This window comes from Montipora capricornis, chromosome 6 (genome assembly GCF_036669925.1).
Source record: "Montipora capricornis isolate CH-2021 chromosome 6, ASM3666992v2, whole genome shotgun sequence".
NCBI classification, from domain to species: Eukaryota; Metazoa; Cnidaria; class Anthozoa; order Scleractinia; family Acroporidae; genus Montipora; species Montipora capricornis.
Window position 1 is genome coordinate 52,304,163 of NC_090888.1, and position 20,000 is coordinate 52,324,162.

The following is a 20,000-nucleotide window of genomic DNA, read 5'->3' on the forward strand; positions in this document are numbered from 1 at the left end:
TGCACCTGATGAGATCAGAGATCAACAGCAGTCTTTTCAAAATATAATTACCGATCCTGTTAAGACTGCAAAAGGCTCAAGGCAAGCAATCAAAATCTATGCAAAAAGGGGTTCAATATTTAAAGAAACTGTGTTGATGCATCGGTGGGGTTCAATATTTAAAGAAACTGTGTTGATGCATCGGTGGGGAAGCGAAACGAAGAAATGGGTTTAACAGCTGAGTTCACATGGTAAATTAATCACTGGAGGGAAATTTGAAATCTGACCTTTCTAGCGTTAGCCTTTCGCCAGAACGAATGCTTCGAAATCGGTATTCTTTCTGTCGAAGGACTAACGCATTTTTTAAAAAATATATATTTTCTCTGTGAAGTTATTTACAAAGAATGGAGTAGACCAGCATCCCTTCTTGAGGCCGCTGAGGATGATGATAGTCCTGGGATTTCCTGTCCCGGACCCTCGGTTGTGAGGGAGGTTGGGTCCTTCGGCCCGTTTTCGAGTGCTACCTCAGTTGCTGAATACGCTTTTTTATCTGCAATAGTGAGCTAAACAAGCTCTGGCAGGCCGATCCTTGTTGATGAATTTAATTCAAAAATAAGAAAAGTTAAATGAAAATGCATTAATGTGTAAATAACATTAGGACAGCCGTGTGCGGTTTGCGGCACCAGCCAATGCCACTTTCAGGCGAATGAAATTGCCAAACCCGCAGAAAAATGCTACTCTGAATAGACCATTTTACAGTTGTGGCTAAGTTACCAGGCCTAACAATAGAAGCGAGGCTGCCGGTGACCCTGTTTTGATACAAACTTTCATGATTTTGTAATGTTAATATGGACTAATTAGCGTTACAACAACACAATTTACATGATAAAAGCAGCGAGGTCTGTATCAATGCAAGGTCACCGTCAGCCTCGCAGCCATTCATAGGCTTGGTCGGTGAGCAAACAACTGTAAAATGGCCTATTTACGAGATCATCTAAACGAGCCAGGTTGCATGAAACGTTGCTCAGTGTAACAGCCGTAAAACAACTTGTTTTGTATTGTGAGAAGGTTTGTAGAAACGGCTTTGTGAGACAAGTTGCACGAAATATTGCACAGTGTAACAGCGCCTTAAGGAGACTTGTCCTTTTACACAAAACACTCTTGTGGCCCCACGTCTTGATAAAATCGTGCGGGGTATAGAAGAAATGGGGCCGTGCGGATGCGCGTGCATACCCTTGCCTTAACTTTATTTACAATGCATGCGCAGAGAGCTCGCGATTGGAAACATCAGTCAAATAGCCTGCTATCCCCAAAGGGTGCCGAGGTTCTGTTTTGGTTGCTAAAACGTCTGGCTCGTTATGGTGATAACATCGCCGAACAAGCGCTAAAACAGACTTACAGAATCAGGGGAAAATATTGCTATTATAATATGCGAACAAGGGCGTTAAGCCATTGATACTATAGTCAAAATTATTCCTTTTCCCTTTCCAAGCCTCGTTCACCATGCTAAATTTTCTACAAAAATATGATCTATCTGTGTCCTTTGAGAGAAGACTAGACACGGTTCTTACGTTACGTTTATGCCTGTAGAATCAACTGAAATGCCAATTCCTTGAAAAAACCGAATCTTTTTTGGCATGGTACGCATCGGGGAGACAGAACATCAAGGCATGCGCTGACGAAATGTTTGAACAAGAGAGAAAAAGGCGATCCAGTCGCAGTACCTTTGGACATCGCGCCAGAGCGTCGTACCTGACGATTCAGCCCGAGCTTTCGACCCGCGCACCGCTTTCAAACGCGGTTGGTCCTTCGCTGCTTTCAGATACGTACCTTCCTCCCCGTACGCAGTACTTGACTGGGAGAAATGTCGGCCCCTAAACCATATGAGATAGATCCTTTCTTAAGCACAGCTCAGTTCCGCCCTTGTCAATTTAACGTAGGATTTTTGACCGCATTGATATTCTTCAAAAAAAGATATTGTATCTTCCATATGGTACCCACTGGAGTCGCGGATTGCGAAGTGTACGCACGCGCCCTGCTAAAAACAACATACATACATACATGCACAAACTTTATTTCGAATTTCAAAGTAGCTACAAGAGCTAATATCTTCGAGAAATTACATTTAAAGCTAAAATACAGTAAACATCAGCATATAAGAAAATAAATTTTTGCCAAGTTAGGCTAAATTAGGTTCTTATAGAATTGGTATTCGCAGTAGTTCTTATTTCCACAAAAGATATCTACTCCTCTATGATATGGTATGACTGATTTCCTGTCATGAGGACGCTGATGCCTTTATATTTCAAAACCACGACAAATACGTTTTGAACAAGATCTGTGCAGTTTAAAGTGCAATTTGTTCCAGTCGGCTGAAATTACAAGGTCGTTTTTTAAAAATCAGGACCTGTTTAATTTTTTAGGCTACCCTGGCTTTTGTGTAAGAGGGGTCTAAAATGAAATTTTAGTATTTATAGCCTAACAGGTTGTTAAATTCTACGCTCTAATATGCGGGTGTTTACAATATATGACCCCGTAGACCCGCCAGAACACAGCGCTCGAGAACTTTAGAGATAAAGATCCCTCTTTCCTTTGTTAAAGATGGGTACAATGTTAGTGAGTTTCCGGTCCCGCGGGAGAATGCCGAGCAGCAAGGATTTGAATTGGATTTGAGTTGAATTCACGACCACCGAATCCAAATTCAGTCTGTGGTCAAGAAGCCGCTTTCGAACCCGGTGCGACCGTAAGTTCTTTATCCCATAGCCCGACCGAGGGATGAAATTAAACTCGGGAGAACTTACCGTAGGAAATGACAGTTACTCTCTGCTTACCTAAAGCTGTGTTATCTGCATGGCGTTTAACTATAGGCAGGAGTTGAGATTTGAATGTCCTATCATTGCCTCCACAAATTCAAGACCTGGTTAATTCGTGCTCTTTTTCGGTCTTGGCTTTCAAACGTTTTTGAACTGTGATCTTAAGGCTCAAACCAAGTCTTTTCGTCTCCATTGGCGTGCGATAATGGCTAAAAAGGAGATTAGTGCGATAAGAGCTTGAGATAAACTTTTCCTCATAATCGGAGGACAAAAAGACCTGGTATGCAGCGGAAGACTTCACTTGAAAAGTGACGGTGAGAGCCACTTAAGATCAAAATACGAATCTGCTATTTCAGAGTTAAAATTCTCCTATTTTTCCTAGTCTACAATTTATCTAATATTGCTTACTTCAGTTCCAAGATTCCCGGCCTGTTTTTCCGATTCTTCTGGTTTAAGTGCCCCTTTCTCTACAGTGACTTTAAGCACTGCCTTTTGCCGCCCCTGCATACCGTATCAGTATGTCCCGTTGTAGAAACGTGTGCAAGAAGGCTAACAACCCTCCTTAACAGATCCGGCGACATTTATTCTCAAAAACCGTAAAAAAATGGTTGCAAATAATGATGTAACATCTGATCTTGTCACAGTCCCTTGTGGTATTCCTCAAGGATCAGTTCTAGGTTCCATTTTGTTTCTACCATATATTAATGATTTTTATCATTGCTCAAAAATTCTTGAAGTTCACCTATTTGCTGATGATGCTAATCTGTTATATTGCATAGAGATATTGATAATTTAAAACATAACATAATCCCTGAATTAAACAGTGGACATTAATTTTTTTCTGAACCATTTCAGTGGGCCAGAATCCTAAATCTTTAAATCTGATTGGGTAATAACCAGCTTTTAGCCGGTCCAGCTTTTTTTCAATTTTGCTTTTATTATATACTAATGATTTTTATCATTGCTCAAAAATTCTTGAATTTCACGTATTTGCTGATGATGTCAATCTGTTCTGTACACATAGAGATATTGATACTTTAAAACATAACATAAACATAGATATTAATTGACCAATCATAGAAAAGTAAATAATGAAACGAACTGTGCTGGGTTGAGCATGTTCGTCGTTTTGGTATAGGGGTGGAGACACAGTACTACAGATCTGGAGGTTGCAAGTTCGAGTACCGGTAGGTGCATAGTATAGTTCTTTGTCCCCTTACTATGTTGCAATGTTGAAACTGAATTAATCGTTGTACGAATACAGAAACCGATAAGATGACACCAAATATTAAGAAGATGTGTTCAGATGCGTAAGACAGAGCTTGAGGAGGGAGAGCGTAAGTATCCTTTTTAGGGGGAGGTTAAGCTAGGTTGAGTGCATAATTCAACCTAGGTAAAATGCGGATCATGAATATAACCAAGGTTAAAACGGATTCAACCTGAAAGCGGATTTTACCTGCAACATACACTGGTATACGGGTACGGGTAGTGTCCCGAAGAGTTAACGGGCGGGGATTGGTAACGATTGTTTACAAAGATGGCCGGCTCGGCAGCAAGGTTGCTCTTTTTCTTCAGAAATAACTTTACTGAATTGTTTAAGAAAGGCTATCAATTACATCCAAAAATCTTCCTCACGAATATTCTCTGTTTAGAAAGTACTCCAATGATGAAAACTCACTCGCTTTTTCCATCGTCTCCTCTGTTGCTACTCGAACTTCTTCTTCGGGTAAACTGGTTGCTAGCCCTGAAAAACGGCTGGATCTACCGGGTAAGATCGATTTCGTCATCGCAAAATGAAAAAGATATGGCGCTACCCGTCACTCGTAAACCAGTTTCGGGGTATCTTAATGTCTCTCATATTATCATTCATGTTTTTCCTTAATTTTTATCTTTGCCTTTTTAATCAAGCTTGGAGAGGCATGTTACCAGGATTCCCTAACCGCTCTATCCCATTTTTTGGACCTTAAGTTTCAACTTCCCCATCTCACATGGTATTATTATTGAGAACCCCAGGAGATGGAAAAATCTTGCTCAAGACCTTTGAAGTTTAAGATGATTTCTTTTAAGTTAAAGAAAATTTATCTTTCTTACTTCAATGAATACGGCATTTTTTTATTTTATTGAGGCTAAACAGCTACCTGGCAACATCACAAGATACAAACTAAACTACTAAAATATATAGTAATTTTAGAAACAAAAGTACACGGTATAAACTATCATGCATTCAGTCACTACCAGGTCTCTTAAGTATTATAAACAAAATTTTAAGCGACATTTTGGCAGCTTACTAGCTTAAAGAGCTTGTCTAAGTCCCAAAGGTCTTCAACGATAAGGTTAAGCAAAGTTAAGAAGGCATAACCATGCATAGCGATAAATTGTGCAAATCATTTTGTTTTATATTTTTAAAAGTTAGCAGTCCATAATCAGGAGAGTCCATCTTCACCACCGAGTCTCTTCGTCAACACAGGTGTACACGATTCCATTTTTGGAAGGCTTAACATTGTTCATACAATGAAATTACTTAATTACTTTTTAAGATGACACGTTGCTGCACACGCAGTGCTTTCCCTTTCAGTTACTAAACTAAATTGTCTACTCCTGAGTTTGATCATCGATCAGAACATAACAACTGAATGCTCCAGATAATTAGATTCTTGTAAAGTACGATATTATCCAGATTAGTACACATCATGGTTGGCATTGCAAGGCAAAGCGAAGTCGCTCTAGATCCCCGAGGGTTCACACTGCTGGAGCTCATCCAAGTTTCTGTACAATGAAGCGACTGAGACTATTGTTACTCACCCCTGGACGGGATACTAAACCGAAGCATGCTCGTTCCCTGCAGTATGTCGCCGGCGACCATCTTTACTCCTGCACCTGAGTGAGAAGAGATAGTGCAGAGCAAAGTTTCCTGTCTTGGAAAACAGCAAAGCGACAACGCTGAGTCTCAACCACTGACTGGGCCTCCAGGCACATTTGGTCGCACAGTAGATCAAACAATTTTACTTCTTTCAAAAAATTTTTTCGGTCATAAAATCTGAAACTATTTACGTTTAATTATTTTAACATGTATATGAACTCAATAAAAGACTCTTGAACCTCGTTCATTACTTGTCTCAAGGTTATGCTCACAGCTATACTGTTTATGTTGTCGACTAGCTGTGGATCAGTATAAGTTGCACACAGCAGGTTGGTGATCGGTTCAGGTCAATCCTTGCTTTGGTTGTTGTTTTTTGGAAGATTGCCATCCGTGTCATTCACAATGACTTTTTTCCCACGATCTGCCTCCCGTGACAACTGTATGTTGTCGTCAGTTGCATGTTCATTTTATCTTTAAAATACTACATGGTAAGGAACTCACGATACAAGATTTAGAGTATCAAGGAAAACAGAGTCAACGACAGACATTATTTCTAAGAACAAGCCGGTTTAATCTAGAGTTTAACGATAAACAATCTCAAAGACAGAATCCCAAAAGGAATGTGCCGTGAGGTATTTCAAACCTTGAGACTTACGGAGGTAATCTTTTATGTTCTATTCCTGATAACGATTTCACGATCAAATAAGATAATCATATGTTGCCAGGTTTCATTATTGAAGGACTTAACGTTCCATATTTCTACAAAAGAATGCCGTTGTCCGGGATAATCTTTAGTCAGTCCAGTTAATACTTCAAACAAGCCAGTCAGAAATGAGTATCGAATGTCGCCCTCGGGTTTGCGAGATGATCCAGCTTCTTTCTTGTGTCAAATGCCCCTTTGTCAGCATCTTCTTCTTCTTCAAGGCCACCGTTGTCGCTTTCTTCAAAGCCACAGTTGACTGATCGACGTTCAACTGACTCTTTCGGCTGCTCATGAATAGTAGCAAGTTCAAAGCTTACTGCTCCACTCTCCTTTCTTGCGTCAAATGCCACTTTGTCAGCATCATCTTCTTCTAGGCCACCGTTGTCGCTTTCTTCAAAGCCAAAGTTGACTGATCGAGGTTCAACTGACTCTTTTGGCTGCTCATGAATAGTAGCAAGTTCAAAGCTTACTGCTCCACTCTCCTTTCTTGCGTCAAATGCCACTTTGTCAGCATCATCTTCTTCTAGGCCACCGTTGTCGCTTTCTTCAAAGCCAAAGTTGACTGATCCAGGTTCAACTGACTCTTTCGGCTGCTCATGAATAGTAGCAAGTTCAAAGCTTACTGCTCCACTCTCCTTTCTTGCGTCAAATGCCACTTTGTCAGCATCATCTTCTTCTAGGCCACCGTTGTCGCTTTCTTCAAAGCCAAAGTTGACTGATCCAGGTTCAACTGACTCTTTCGGCTGCTCATGAATAGTAGCAAGTTCAAAGCTTACTGCTCCACTCTTCTTTCTTGCGTCAAATGCCACTTTGTCAGCATCATCTTCTTCTAGGCCACCGTTGTCGCTTTCTTCAAAGCCAAAGTTGACTGATCGAGGTTCAACTGACTCTTTTGGCTGCTCATGAACAGTAGCAAGTTCAAAGCTTACTGCTCCACTCTCCTTTCTTGTTTTAAATACCACTTTGTCAGTATCTTCTTCTTCTTCAAGGCCACCGTTGTCACTTTCCTCAAAGCCAAAGTTGACGGATCGAGGTTTAACTGACTCTTCGGGCTGCTCATGAATAGTAACAAGTTCAAAGCTTACTGCTCCACTCTCCTTTAACGTACTAGATACTGATGGCACGTTAAAATTACCAGATTGCACTTGTTCATTCAGCAAATTTTTCCCTGTCATTCCTCGTATTTCGTTCTGGAGGTCATTAAGAGGCAAAAGCAACGCCAGGCAACACGAAAGAGACCATTGTGGATTTTTGCGCCACTCTTTGATAAAGTGGCAAAAAAACCTGACGTACTGGACTAAAAAAAGGAAGAAAGAAAACAAGCGAATGCGTTTGTATGGTATCGCAAGTGAACGAGAAGTCCAACAACGGAGCTTGGTACTCTGAAAAAATGCGTATTCGCCCGACTTTTTTCCCCCATTGGTTGTAAATGCCCGGATGTTTGTTTGTGTCACTGTATTCCAATCATATTGCAAGATGCTGAAGTATTTTTGATCGAAATTGAGTGAAAATTTCTAAAAGAACTTACTTTGTTTTAGTAAACAAAACTCGTATGATGGGTTAAAAAACAAACACTCAGCATAGTTGAGTTTTGCCCCTAGCCTCTTTGTTTGAGTTGGCTAAATTTAAGGAGGGTGTCTACTAACCCTAGCCCTAACCCTAACATACCGCAGTTCACTTTGTCTGGAAGATACCACTCTACGATTCAGACACAGAATCGGTTTGTGGTTTGCGGTCCCAATTCCTTTTTTAACATTTTCTTCAGAGAGCAAACTTACAGACTTATATTTAACCAACAGGCTTTCCGACCGTTTGTTTTTTTTATGGAAATTCGCATTGCTTATCGTGGCAATCTGATTGGATGAAGTTCAGCTTTGGTGGGATTTTCATATATGAAAATTGTTCCACGGTACGCGATGCCTGTCGGTTGAAGATGGGCCTTTAAAGTGCTAGTGCCCCATAATCCTCATTAACTATAGATTGATCCTGAGGTACGTGGTCGTTTCCATACTTTGATCTCCGAGAGGGTGGGGAGTGACACTTTTTACTTTGCCCAATGATGTGCACACCATTATTAAATTTGACAAATCAAAAAAAAAAAAAAAAAATTGTTGATTGTTACATTATAGTGACATAGTTAAGAGGATGGTTGTTCATTCCAGAAAAGCCGAAGGCAACCGAGGTCCGAGCTTCTGGCACAAGAGTGAATTAGAAAAGAATGATGATCTATCAGTTTGTGGTCTTGCCCCAGCACAGTCACAAATTGATTAATTTTTATATGCACTTTGCGCGCGAAACAAACAAAGGGCAACCAACTTTAACCAATCAGAAGAAGCCATGTCACGCGTGACTGATTCTGAAATGTTTTTTTCAGAGACATGACATCTGATTTTACCTGGAAAGGGTATTCTAAAAATACTCTCATTTGTGACTGTGCTGGGGAGCCCACCCATGCTGTAACAACACTCTTATCTAATTCACTCTTCTTTGGCATCAGGAAAATCTGTTCGCTCATCACTTTCCCTCTTGTGGTATAACAAAGATTAATTAAGTTGCAATGTCAAAGTTAAATTTTCAACTTAAGGACGGTGCCTACTATTGTTATTGCGCATACGTTTTGCGCATCTCCAGATACTCGGATTTCCCATGGATGGTGCTTATAACACAGGGATATTTTTGCGCGGCTCAAAACTATGCGGAGAAAGCAGAACTTTGCTAGTGCTCTTGGTATCCAAAAAGAAAATTGGGGGTAACCACGCAATTTTCAGAGATAATTAAGCTTCACTTTACTAAAAAACGCCATGCGTTGCTTTCAATTATAATTTTTTTTTACAAATATTGTTAATTAATCATCTTCGCAAAATGCACGGTTACTCCCCAATTTTCTTTTTGGATTTCATTAACACTTGTCAAGACCTGCTTTTCCCTCATATTCAGTAAACCGCGCAAAAATAACTTTGAATTATGGTTCGTCCCGAACTCTTTTTGATTTAATTTTAATTACGAACAAAATGCTTACCCACAAGAATTGCAATAACCAGAAAATTTGCTCCAAATACCAATGCGTTGAACATGATATGGTCCATGTATGAAACCACCGAGGATTGTGTGCCCTCTGCTGGTATTCTACTGACAACACCTATTGCGAGGTTGACGAATGTGACGGCAAGGGAAGAAAGCATCAGGCTGTTCTCAAATGGTTCCGCTATTGGCCGCTTGTACGCAAAGAACATACCATAGAGACCTGATATAACATATGCTAACCCAATGTAGGCTCTGCTCTCACCTCCTATCAGAATAATGCTTGAAGTTAATGTCACCTTTCGAGCCGTTTCAACAAGTTCCCAATACCATGTGTGAGTGTTGTAATTTGCGAATAAAAAGTGTAATCCTGTGACAATTTCTGGAATTGAATGCTGGGAATGTGTAAATTCATCGTCTGCTCTGTCGCCATGTTTCTTCAATGATCTTTGGTGCCTCCACAAAACTACCAAGACAGCCAGAGGAAGAAACATGATGTACAAAATACTACAATATGCAACAATCACAGATCGTCGGAATTCTCGGCTGGAACACTTGACATTAAAGTCAACTTTTAGAAACGTATCGCACTTTTCATGTTTTTCGTCAAGGCACAGTGTTTGACAGGCAAGGGGAAGAACACTTGCTGTCTTGGAACAGGTGCTTAGATAGGTTAGATAAAGGAAAAAAAAGACTGTTCTGTAGGCCAACTGCTTTGTTTCGGAAATTGTCTTCACTTTTTCCACTTGACTCGGGAAGGTCTTTCTGCTTAATAAAACCTTCCTAACGCCATAAATAATGAATGCTAAAATGACAACTGCAGCATTGATACCGAGCATAGTAAACAATTCTCCAAAAGCATTGACTTTTAGATCTGGAGAGAGGCAGTGGATAGGAGCAATCTGGAAAATGTTTAGCTGTAACATCTCGGAATATTTTCCAATAAGCTCGAGAGATTCTGGCCATTTGATGTATGCAAATGCGTCGAGAACTCCAAATGTTACCTGGTAGAAACCGATAACAATTTTTAGTCTTCCAAGAATTATATCAAATAAGGAGCGATCTTGTTTGTTCTTGGCTTGTTTCCTGCTTCTCCAAACCACAATCGCAGTGATTATAATAGTTACTGCTGCTATGACGGAAAGCTGTGCTATCATCCATGCTGTTGAGGGGCACTCTTTGCATGTCTTCAACTTTTTGTAATATCCAGAACTACACACTTCACACAATGGTCCTTTATATCCAGGGAAACATGTGGAGTTCATACCTCCCAGACATGATTCCGGTCTTGGACATCTATATGCTGGAGGAAGAGGGTATCGGTACTCGATGAGGGATTGGTTTCCAACAGAAGAATTCCGCTGTAAGAAGTCGCTGAAGGATTTGTAAAGTTCTTTGTTTGCATCATTCTCCCATTTCCACCAGTAACCCGGTTTAAGACTAACGGTATCATTTTCGCATTTTAACCCTGGTCGTTGTTCACATGACTCGCAGCCTTTAAACATGTGCCTTCGAAAATATCCATTCATACACTAACATGCCCGAAATCCAGCAAACGACAGTGTATCCGTCCCTGAGAAAAACCAGACAGCGCAATTAACTTATCTATTCATTTATTAGTAAAGAAAATGACGGAAGACAGTTTAATTTTGTTATGTTATCTTTTCCGTGGTGTCTATAAACGTCTACCATAGTTCATTCATATTAACAAATCTATATTTTGCCTCTAATGCTGTTTCCATCTTTTACCGAAAAACTGAACTCAAACCAATGCAAGATCTAAGAAATTGTTTTGGAACATTGCATGATACTACCACTGAATCCTCTGGAATATACCAATGTATGAAAGACTTGTGGGAACACCCATGCTATTGACATTCTAAAGGGCAAATGACTTAATTTCTGCTTTACAAATTAAAAGAAACAAGGCGCAATCTCAATGTCGTTTTACTACAGTTTTTGACTGCTTGGGAGTTACCCCAACACTTTCATCGTTTGTAACTTTTGACAGCTTTAAGTATATCATATAAATGAGGGTAAAGTAAGGTTTCCTTTTACAATAGTGGAAAAGAACCTGCGAGTCGATTTTGGCAAGGGAGGGAGGAAAACTGGACCCCCCAGAGCAAAACCATCGAATCAGGTTGGGACCAACTGGAACTCAGTCCACATACGACTGCAATGGTGGGAAGCGCTGTCTATGACCACCATGTCATCCTGACTCCTAGAGTTCCACTTGGTCTCTAGTAGAACTTCATAATTTCTCTGGAACTATGAATCACTACAGCGGTCGAGATATGAAAGTCTTCAAATGATAAGTTAGAAAAGTTAGAAAAGTCGTGAAGAAAGAGATACAAAAAATGACTTTTCATCAAATTTCTTTCGTTGAGACGATAAACGCTCCATGAAGTTAATCAAGAAATCTAGTTTTGACTTGGCCTTTAGGTTTTAGCGTTTCTTTCTTTCCTTATTGGTTTCTATTGGAAATCATAAGTTTAAAGAGCTGCTTACGACCTGAGCCTCAAAAAAAAAAAACCGTTGTTCCGGTGGGAAAACAAATGGAACGGTTGACACCAGCAAAAAATTTCCCGGAAAAAAAGGACAACCTTCGAAAGTTTTCTTCTTTTTCCACTTTTATCGAAACGACCAGAAATTTCTGTACCATTTGTTTGCACCACTATAACCAGGCTCCGATTCGAGGATTCGGGCATTGGCCGCCACATTTATTTGTACCAAGACTATTACGGCATTCGCAAATAGACTCACAACTGGAACGGATCATTCCGTCTCTCATTTCTTCGGTAGGGAATGTCCAGTGCCATCTGTCAAAAACTTCTCACCGAAAATTCCGCCTAAATGGTAAGCGCCCCTGTTTCTCCACCTTTTCGGGGAGGAACAGAGACTCATTTTCCGAACAGCGGCTTGTAATCGAGGGCAGCAGTTGTGCTGCAGTATTTTCATTGCCTGCTCCGACTGTTGTGCCGTTGTTTTTTCATGCGGCCGAGTCATGAGCGGAATTATAAAAGTGATCGTAAGTTTCTTTCGAAAAGGTGAAAAAGTGGCAATCGGAAATTCCAGTGGACATATCAAAACATCAAGGAGTCCTTGAGTTAGAAAATAAAATATAAAACATGTAACGGAAATTTTTAGGAATGAAGGAACAAGCCTTTCAGCAATGAATTGGCGGGTTCTTATTGAAGCTATTTCGCCTGGCATAATCCTCTGCTGGTAAATGCGAGAACTTTTCTATATAAATAGTCACAGATGGACAGTGGCAACTTGCCAAATTTGATATCGGATGAAGGCAGCAATGAGCTCAACGATACGTGTTGGTTTTGGTCGTTTTTTATATGCTGCAGAGTTTGATAAATTCAGAGCAGAGGAGGGTGGACAGCAGCGTGCAAGGCGTCATGGGAAATTTTTATTTTTCAGTCAGTTGCCTCCAGACTTCAAGAGAAACACATCTCTGCGTTGTAATCAACATGGACGCCATTGATAGACAGGACGCAGAGTCAACTTCGCTTAAGAGTTCCAGTTGCTTCTTCTTACATTGCTGTGACATGCTCAATTTATTTACTTTCTCTGTTCTAAGCCGACTCTTTTTGATGATCAATGGGTTCGAGAAAAAATTCCTTTTGAAAGACGAATGTTCATTTTGCAACTGAGCGAAAAAATTAGATGGACTGAGCGAGGAAATTAGATGCTGTGAAGTCGGCGTCAGTTCTATTAAAAAACCCAGTGTTGATTTTGAGGTAGGGTATAAATTTTCTTGTTTTAGAATCATGCGTTGTTGGAAATTTTTATGTATTTGAGGCTTGAGCCATCGTCGTTCTAAACTGTGTGAGAACAGATTTTCCTGGCGTAATTAATGCACAACATGTATATAGATCGTTCTTCTCATGTTGTAGTTTGACCCTCAAGAAAGCGACCAGGAGAGGATCCTCCTCAGAAACAGCCATTGCACAACCGCATCGAGCTCCAAAGGAAACTTTGCCAGTTGCTTCATATTTTGTTAGATGTTGACGGGATGAATGTTTATGCAACTGTTCGTCCTTTCCAGATACGGCTGGCCATGGAATATTTTTTGGTCGAACATTAAAGGATGACAAAAAGGAAAATGAAGGCATTCATGAAGAAGGAAATGTTTTATTGTTTGTCACATAATGGACTGGAAAACTGTAAATAGTCTGTCCATAAAATTAAAAATATAATTTTAGTTCACCATGTCACTGAAAGTTGCCCTTGGTAGACAGGTAGTTCAGGTATCGTAATGTTTCAAAACATATCTTAACATAAAAGAAGTCACCTATGCTTACCATCTGAAATAAGATATCAATCCATTTGTTTTTTGGGGGTTCTTGTTTAGAGAAATACTGCTTATCTTGTGAAGATAGCCCCCTGATAGTCAAATTGCTCACATGACAGTACTTTCAGAAGTAGTGAAATTTTCAGGAGATAATAGTGTGCAGTACACGTTGGTGTTTTAAGGTATTGGTGGTGCCCACGACAAGCCAAGACAGGAATTTTTGAAAATGGCACAGAGAAAAATGGTCAACATGTCAGCCTCAAATCAATGTTTCTCCATTCTCTTTTATTTTCTTCAATCTTTCTGGGTTTAGTATTATACTAGTAACCACATGTCTTCTCAGGGAGGCTATTTACCTAAGACATCTACCATGGCACTACAATGATACACGGTACCAAAACAATATCGTGCATTGTTAGAGCTACATATTAGGCAAAGACAAGTTGAATCTCCTGAAAAACAAAATGCAGCTCAGTTGACAGTTATGGAATAAAGCACTGTGCTACTGCACTCAGACAGTCTGAGGTCGCTCGTTTCCACTCCTTCCTTTCCCCATCTGATGTACCTCACTGGAAAGCTTGTTCTTGATGCCATTGCAACTGTTGGATCTGAGAAGCCCTTAATAACATGCAGAAGTGGACTATGGAAAGATAAGCATGCTGGTTTTCCTCTGCAAGCACTTATAGAAGTACCGATATTTGGAGGATTAATTTTGCAAGATTTTTGGGGAAGATTTGCAAAAAGAAATATTGTCCCAAAATTGAGAGCATGTTGTCTGCTCTCAGAACTCTGGAAAACAAATTATGGGCAGGAATTTCCTGAAACACTGTTGTTTGTATCAAGCACAGGTTGAGTTCAGATAATTCAAAATCAGGAAAGAAAACTTTATTTGCACTGACCAACATATTTTGATCATCTGTAACATCTGGTTCAGCAGCTCAATTCAATGAAGCTGTGTACTAATAAGGCACCTATCAATGTTACGTCCCAGGGAGGGGGGTCGGGCTAACCACGGGAGTTTGATCATGAGGTCTGTTCACACAGGGTAGAGATTTTGATTGTATGTGACGTCCCCAGGCTAACGATTTTGATGGTACAAAGGACATTTTACCACCTTCACTTGCCGCTGGGTGGGGATTTTGACCAATTATTTTGTCCCGGGAGTGGGGAATTCGAATTTTTTTCAATGAAAATGTCAAACTCTCCACCCCACGTTTCTGTTTAGGTAATTTGCTCATCACTTTATAACAATAAAAGTTGGGTTTCCTAAGTTTGTTTTTTTTTTAGTTATAATAACCTGAAGATAAAATATTGGCAATTGATTCCTTCATGCTATCACAATAATGGCAGCACAAATATAATTTTGGTGTTTCACGTATGTATGGTATTGTTGTAATAATTATAACCCATCAACTAATCATGTCGATTTAAAGTGTCAATACTGTTTTGAGCCTTTTTGAACGCACATCAGCAGTTGTAATTTGGCGCCACATCACAAATTTTAACAGAAATCTTATTTGATGAGAAAGAAGAAGAAAAACCTTAAATAATCGAAACGTTTTTCTATCATGAACTACTCGCTCTTATCTCTTGTGGGGACAATTGACTCATCAACAAGAATACTTCATACACAACAATGGTTCTCCGGTTTTTGAGTGAAACAGGGTTTTCCTCGAGCTTGAACTGACTCTTGGTGCTTGTTTTGGGAGCTTCCCTGGCGTATCATTAGATCATATGTGCTGCCTCCTTGAGCTTCCATACATTTTCAGCAGCATTTAGCTCAGCAAAACATGAAAGATAGATCTTATCTGGCCACGCTTTCCCCGTGTACTCTTCGAAAAGAGGTAACATTCTGCGCCATTATGTCATGCGAACAAAACAAATCTTGCAATCCTTTCTGCTGTATTTCGACGACAATAACTCAAAATCCGTTGCGAGGGCAACGGGGGGCGACCTATAAAATAGAAAACCCATTTGTTATGCTATATAGTGTTGCATAATTGAAGACTCTAAAGTGAACACAAAGCGAGAAATCAATTTCTAAAAAGGGCACACTCGAAGCGTGCCAACAAAACAATGCAATGTGGGACTTCACATTGTCTTCATAGCAATGAAAAACAACTCCAATATGTTTAATCTGACGCATTTATGGTGAATTATCAATAAACCAAAGCGAAAAAATGCTGAATTAACCGAGGGTTTCTGAGTTTCTCCATGGAACTTTTCGTCCGACATGAACATCTGTATGAACGCTGCTCATTGGTCGCAATTTGTCACGTGACAGCTGTCCATCCTCCTCTGCATTCAGAGTAAAGTTCAGGGCCCGGTTGTTCGAAAGTCGATTAACTTAATCCAGGATTAGTGTAAAGTTTGTTGTTTTTTTTTTTCAAGTTTTCCGTAAAAGTTTCTTTTGCTTATATTTGTTTTTCAAGATTGACTTCCTATAATGTAAAAGTTTGCTGAATATTAGCGTTGAAGAGCATTTGAGAGTAGAAAAATAAACTCTTTGGTAAATTTTTAATCTGGGATTAGCGTTGATCGTCTTTTGAACAACAGGTCGGCTTTTGAACAACAGGGCCCAGGGCCCGGTTGCTCAAAAGCGGGTTAAACTAACCTCAGGTTAGGCTTTACCAAGAGGTCAAATTTTGTAACCGTGGATTTGTTAATCCAAAGTTGAAATAGCGTTGTTCAAATCACAAGATACATGTTCATTCAAACAAATCGAGCGGATATGCTCCGCCTCTCAGAAACGATATTTATCTTTTCTGGAGATTCTCGGTTCCCTATAAGTTACCTTAGGGAAAGAGAAAAAAATGGGTGCGAAAAAATGAGTGGGAAAGAGAAAAAAATGCGTACGAAAAATGGGTGGGGGCTTGGGTCGAGGCGAGACGCAGGAGCCGGTATTCTTCATTCCGCCCACTTTGCAAGTAACCTTCCGAATGTCAAAATGTCAATGTCAAAGTGTTGATAATGGGCGGCCTTGTTTAGTTCCGCGCGAGTTCAAGCGCGATACTTTTATTGTTGTTTAGAGGTGATGCGTTGATTCTCTTAAGGCCATATTGCTAAGTTCTTCAGGTTTCCAGGAAAAACGTGATGTGTTTGGGAGCAAAGATTCCTAGAGTTTCCTTATTTAGCGTTGTTCGTTTCTTACACTGGCGGCGAAAAATGTTGTGTTGACCGATGTTGCTGCTTCCTTCGGGTTGGACCTTGCGCGGAACGAAAAACTTTCCGTTGTCAGTTGTCTCACTTGTGGAAGGACGTTAGCCAGAATTTAAGGCAATTTTAAGAAAATAACTTTACATTACAAGCGAACGAAGGCATTGTCAAGGCGCCCGGGAAACGAGTGTCAAGGAAATCACCGACCGGAGATTTAGCAAATTCGACCACAACATACGAACAGTTCGAAAACTGCGAGTTCCGCGGACGCTCTGTTGACTTCTCCAAGGAAAACAAAAATCCACCTATTGAAGTTCCTGGCCTAGATGATAAGTGGTCTCATCTATGAACTTCAGCTCTGATGCTTTAGGACAACCGATAATGAATGTGAATTAAAACATCAATATTTCATGTGGATGAGATAAATTGCATTTGCAGTATACAGACACGTAGCCATCACCTTGACTCTCACCTTGATCTTTTAACGCTTGATTAGTTAAATGATAAGAGATTCCAGTGCCCAAGTTTTAAAACAGCAAAAGAATTTATAATTTCAGTGGCCATATGCAATGGAAATACACGCCTGTTTCTGGCAAATTTTTGCGCTATTGCAAAGTAGTGGTTTAAACTTTTTTCTCCCTTTTTATTCGAAGGCGATGAGATCTTCGCGCAGAAATTTAAATTGAGCTTAACTGGTGAATTCGAATACCCTGCCAAGTATTTGCATAAGAAAGAATAGGAGGTTTTCACGTGACGTCATCGCAACCATGCTGGTGGACGAAAACAAAAGATCTCCCATTAGCTTCTTTTGTTCGTCCACCAGAAGTCGTACATTTTTCTATTGTTATTGGTGTACCTAGAGGTTGGTTGAAAACGTCCTATAAAACTGATATTGTATTTTTTGTCGTTCGTCACAGTTATCAGAGAGCGCCGTCGAATTGTGGCGTGCAGGGGACATAATAGTTGTGTGTGTGATAAAATTCGAACTATGTATCGTACCTGGTGATGCTATATTATAAGCGGTGCGCAGTGATGTCGTATCACAACATTGAAGCGCTTTCACAACGCGCGGAAGTAACTCAAAATTTATGCTTTCTCCAAAACCGGATGGAAGCATTGCAAACGGATCTTTTTCTCGAGTGAAGTTCAACAGGCACAACATTTGCTCGAATCTGAGCGCTTGTACGCTTGGGAAAACTTTAAGACACTCGGCGACAGAGTTGACGTCTTTCTTTTGTGCTACGTGTAAGCTCCGCGCATGAATCGAAATGATCGAAAGGGTTTTTGGCTGCACACGCGCGTAACCTACTCACGCCATAACTAAGAAACACGCGTCAGCTGAGTGAATCAAATTTCCTTCAAAACTAAGAACTAAACTAAACGGAAGTGGAAATAGGTGTAAAATTGCGCGGACCGGTAGGTCACTGACTTTGCTTTTCAGATAATTTTCAAAAGCTGAAATTTAGAGGACCTTTTTGAGGACCTGGCGTGTTGCCATGGTAATCCACATGGCGTCATAAAAGCCCTTAGGGACTGGTCAAAAAGTATGGGGGGGGGGGGGGGGTGGGCCGGAGCATTTGGAAATGTGGTTGATAAAAAACACATGGCCCACCCCCTCCCTTCGGCACAAAAATGACTGACCCACCCCTAAAGCAAGGTTGGAAATTACATGATCCGCCCCCTAATATTAAAACATGCATTATTGGTTTCCTCTTAAAAACCCAATAAAACCTGTTCTGTGCATGACAAAATCATATCTAGCCTCTTGCCTCGCTTGATAAGGAAATTAATACATTAAATACTGTGTTTGGTGAGCGCACTTAATGGGACATTGTCACTGTCACTGTCATCGCAATTGTTGGATGCTAGTTTTGCAAGAGGTATATTGTCATCTTCATCATCCTCGGAGGAATCACTCCCAAATTCCTGCACAACATAGTCCTCACTACTCTCTTCACTTGCTTCTGAGCTGCTGTTTGCTTCAGAGCCACTTCGCATCTTTTCTAGTGGAGACACTTTGTATGGCTGCTGACAACTGAATGTGAGCTGACACTACGTTCAGCTTATCACAAAATACCAGAAACTTTTACATGGCAGTGTTACATGTATCTATTCAGACTGTTTTGTTAGTTCGTTTGTTTTTTCCATTTTACAAACCGTCATAATATTGATACCTATTGTTATGAAAAGAAATAGGACCTCGTGTTTCTTTGTTTGCTTTGTTTCAAGAATATATGTAACAAGTTACAACATAGGAGACCACACTAAGGCATCAGAATTTTAAACAGCAATGAAATGTACAAACAAAAATCGTACATTTTATTAAAATTGCATTTTAAAAAGGACACAACAGATTTGAGAGTATTTTTAGCAGTAATTTCAGCTGGCGGTGTTTTATATATCAAGACAGTGTGGTCAACTGTCCCGTTAGTATGAAGACTTAAATGTGTGCCCGTCTATGTTATAAAATAGGGTGACCCACCCCCTAAGGGTAGCTGAAAATTGCACGACCCACCCCTTGCACAAGGCTCAAAACCTCGTGACCCACCCCCTCTCTGCTCCGGCCCACCCCCCCCCCCCCCCTATACTTTTTGACCAGTCCCTTAACGTATTACCCAACAATAGAGTTGCAAAGATATTTACAGTTTGCCTACACTATGAAGTATCCTTCTTCGGTCTCTTTCATCGTTTCAGAAACACCACAGCAACGAAAAACCCTTACGAGCCTCCTTCAGTGTTGATGTAAACTGTCAAAATTGACCAATCAGAGGGTATACCAGCTCGGTATACCAGGAGCTGGTATTCCGGAATGAAGAATTTTAAGAGATGCTTACAGGCTCCCCTATCCTCGCCTCGACCCAATCCACAACTCGCTTTTCCCACGCAGTTGTTTTCGTTTTTTCGACTATCTGGGAGCCTGGAACAGCCTACGGAAGACGCAAAGATCTGTGTCTTTGCTTTAAAAAGGGATACACAGGCTATACGACAATTAACCGCCAAATATGTAGATGATATCCTATCGTTGCTTACAACACAAGTGGAAAACGTGCACGCTGTGTGAGACACTCACTGTTCTTCAGCATGCGCAGGATTTTGGGACAATCGTCAAGGAATCTCTAAAGCGAAGTGCACATCTAAATGGGCAGCAAAGTACTACAACAAAAA

At 40.3% G+C, this 20,000-nt stretch overlaps 1 protein-coding gene across 1 annotated transcript in view; it reads right to left on the reverse strand.

Moving 5' to 3' along the window:
- Positions 1–2,222: 2,222 nt before the first annotated feature.
- LOC138054105 (uncharacterized) overlaps positions 2,223–20,000 on the reverse strand; it is a 26,475-nt gene continuing 8,697 nt past the window's right edge. The window contains exons 3-5 of the mRNA XM_068900604.1: positions 9,375–10,949; positions 6,673–7,652; positions 2,223–2,351 (exon numbers count right to left, since the gene is read on the reverse strand). Of these exons, the coding sequence (XP_068756705.1) occupies positions 2,223–2,351; positions 6,673–7,652; positions 9,375–10,905 (2,640 nt within the window). The 5' untranslated portion in view covers positions 10,906–10,949. The remainder of the gene's footprint in view (positions 2,352–6,672; positions 7,653–9,374; positions 10,950–20,000) is intronic.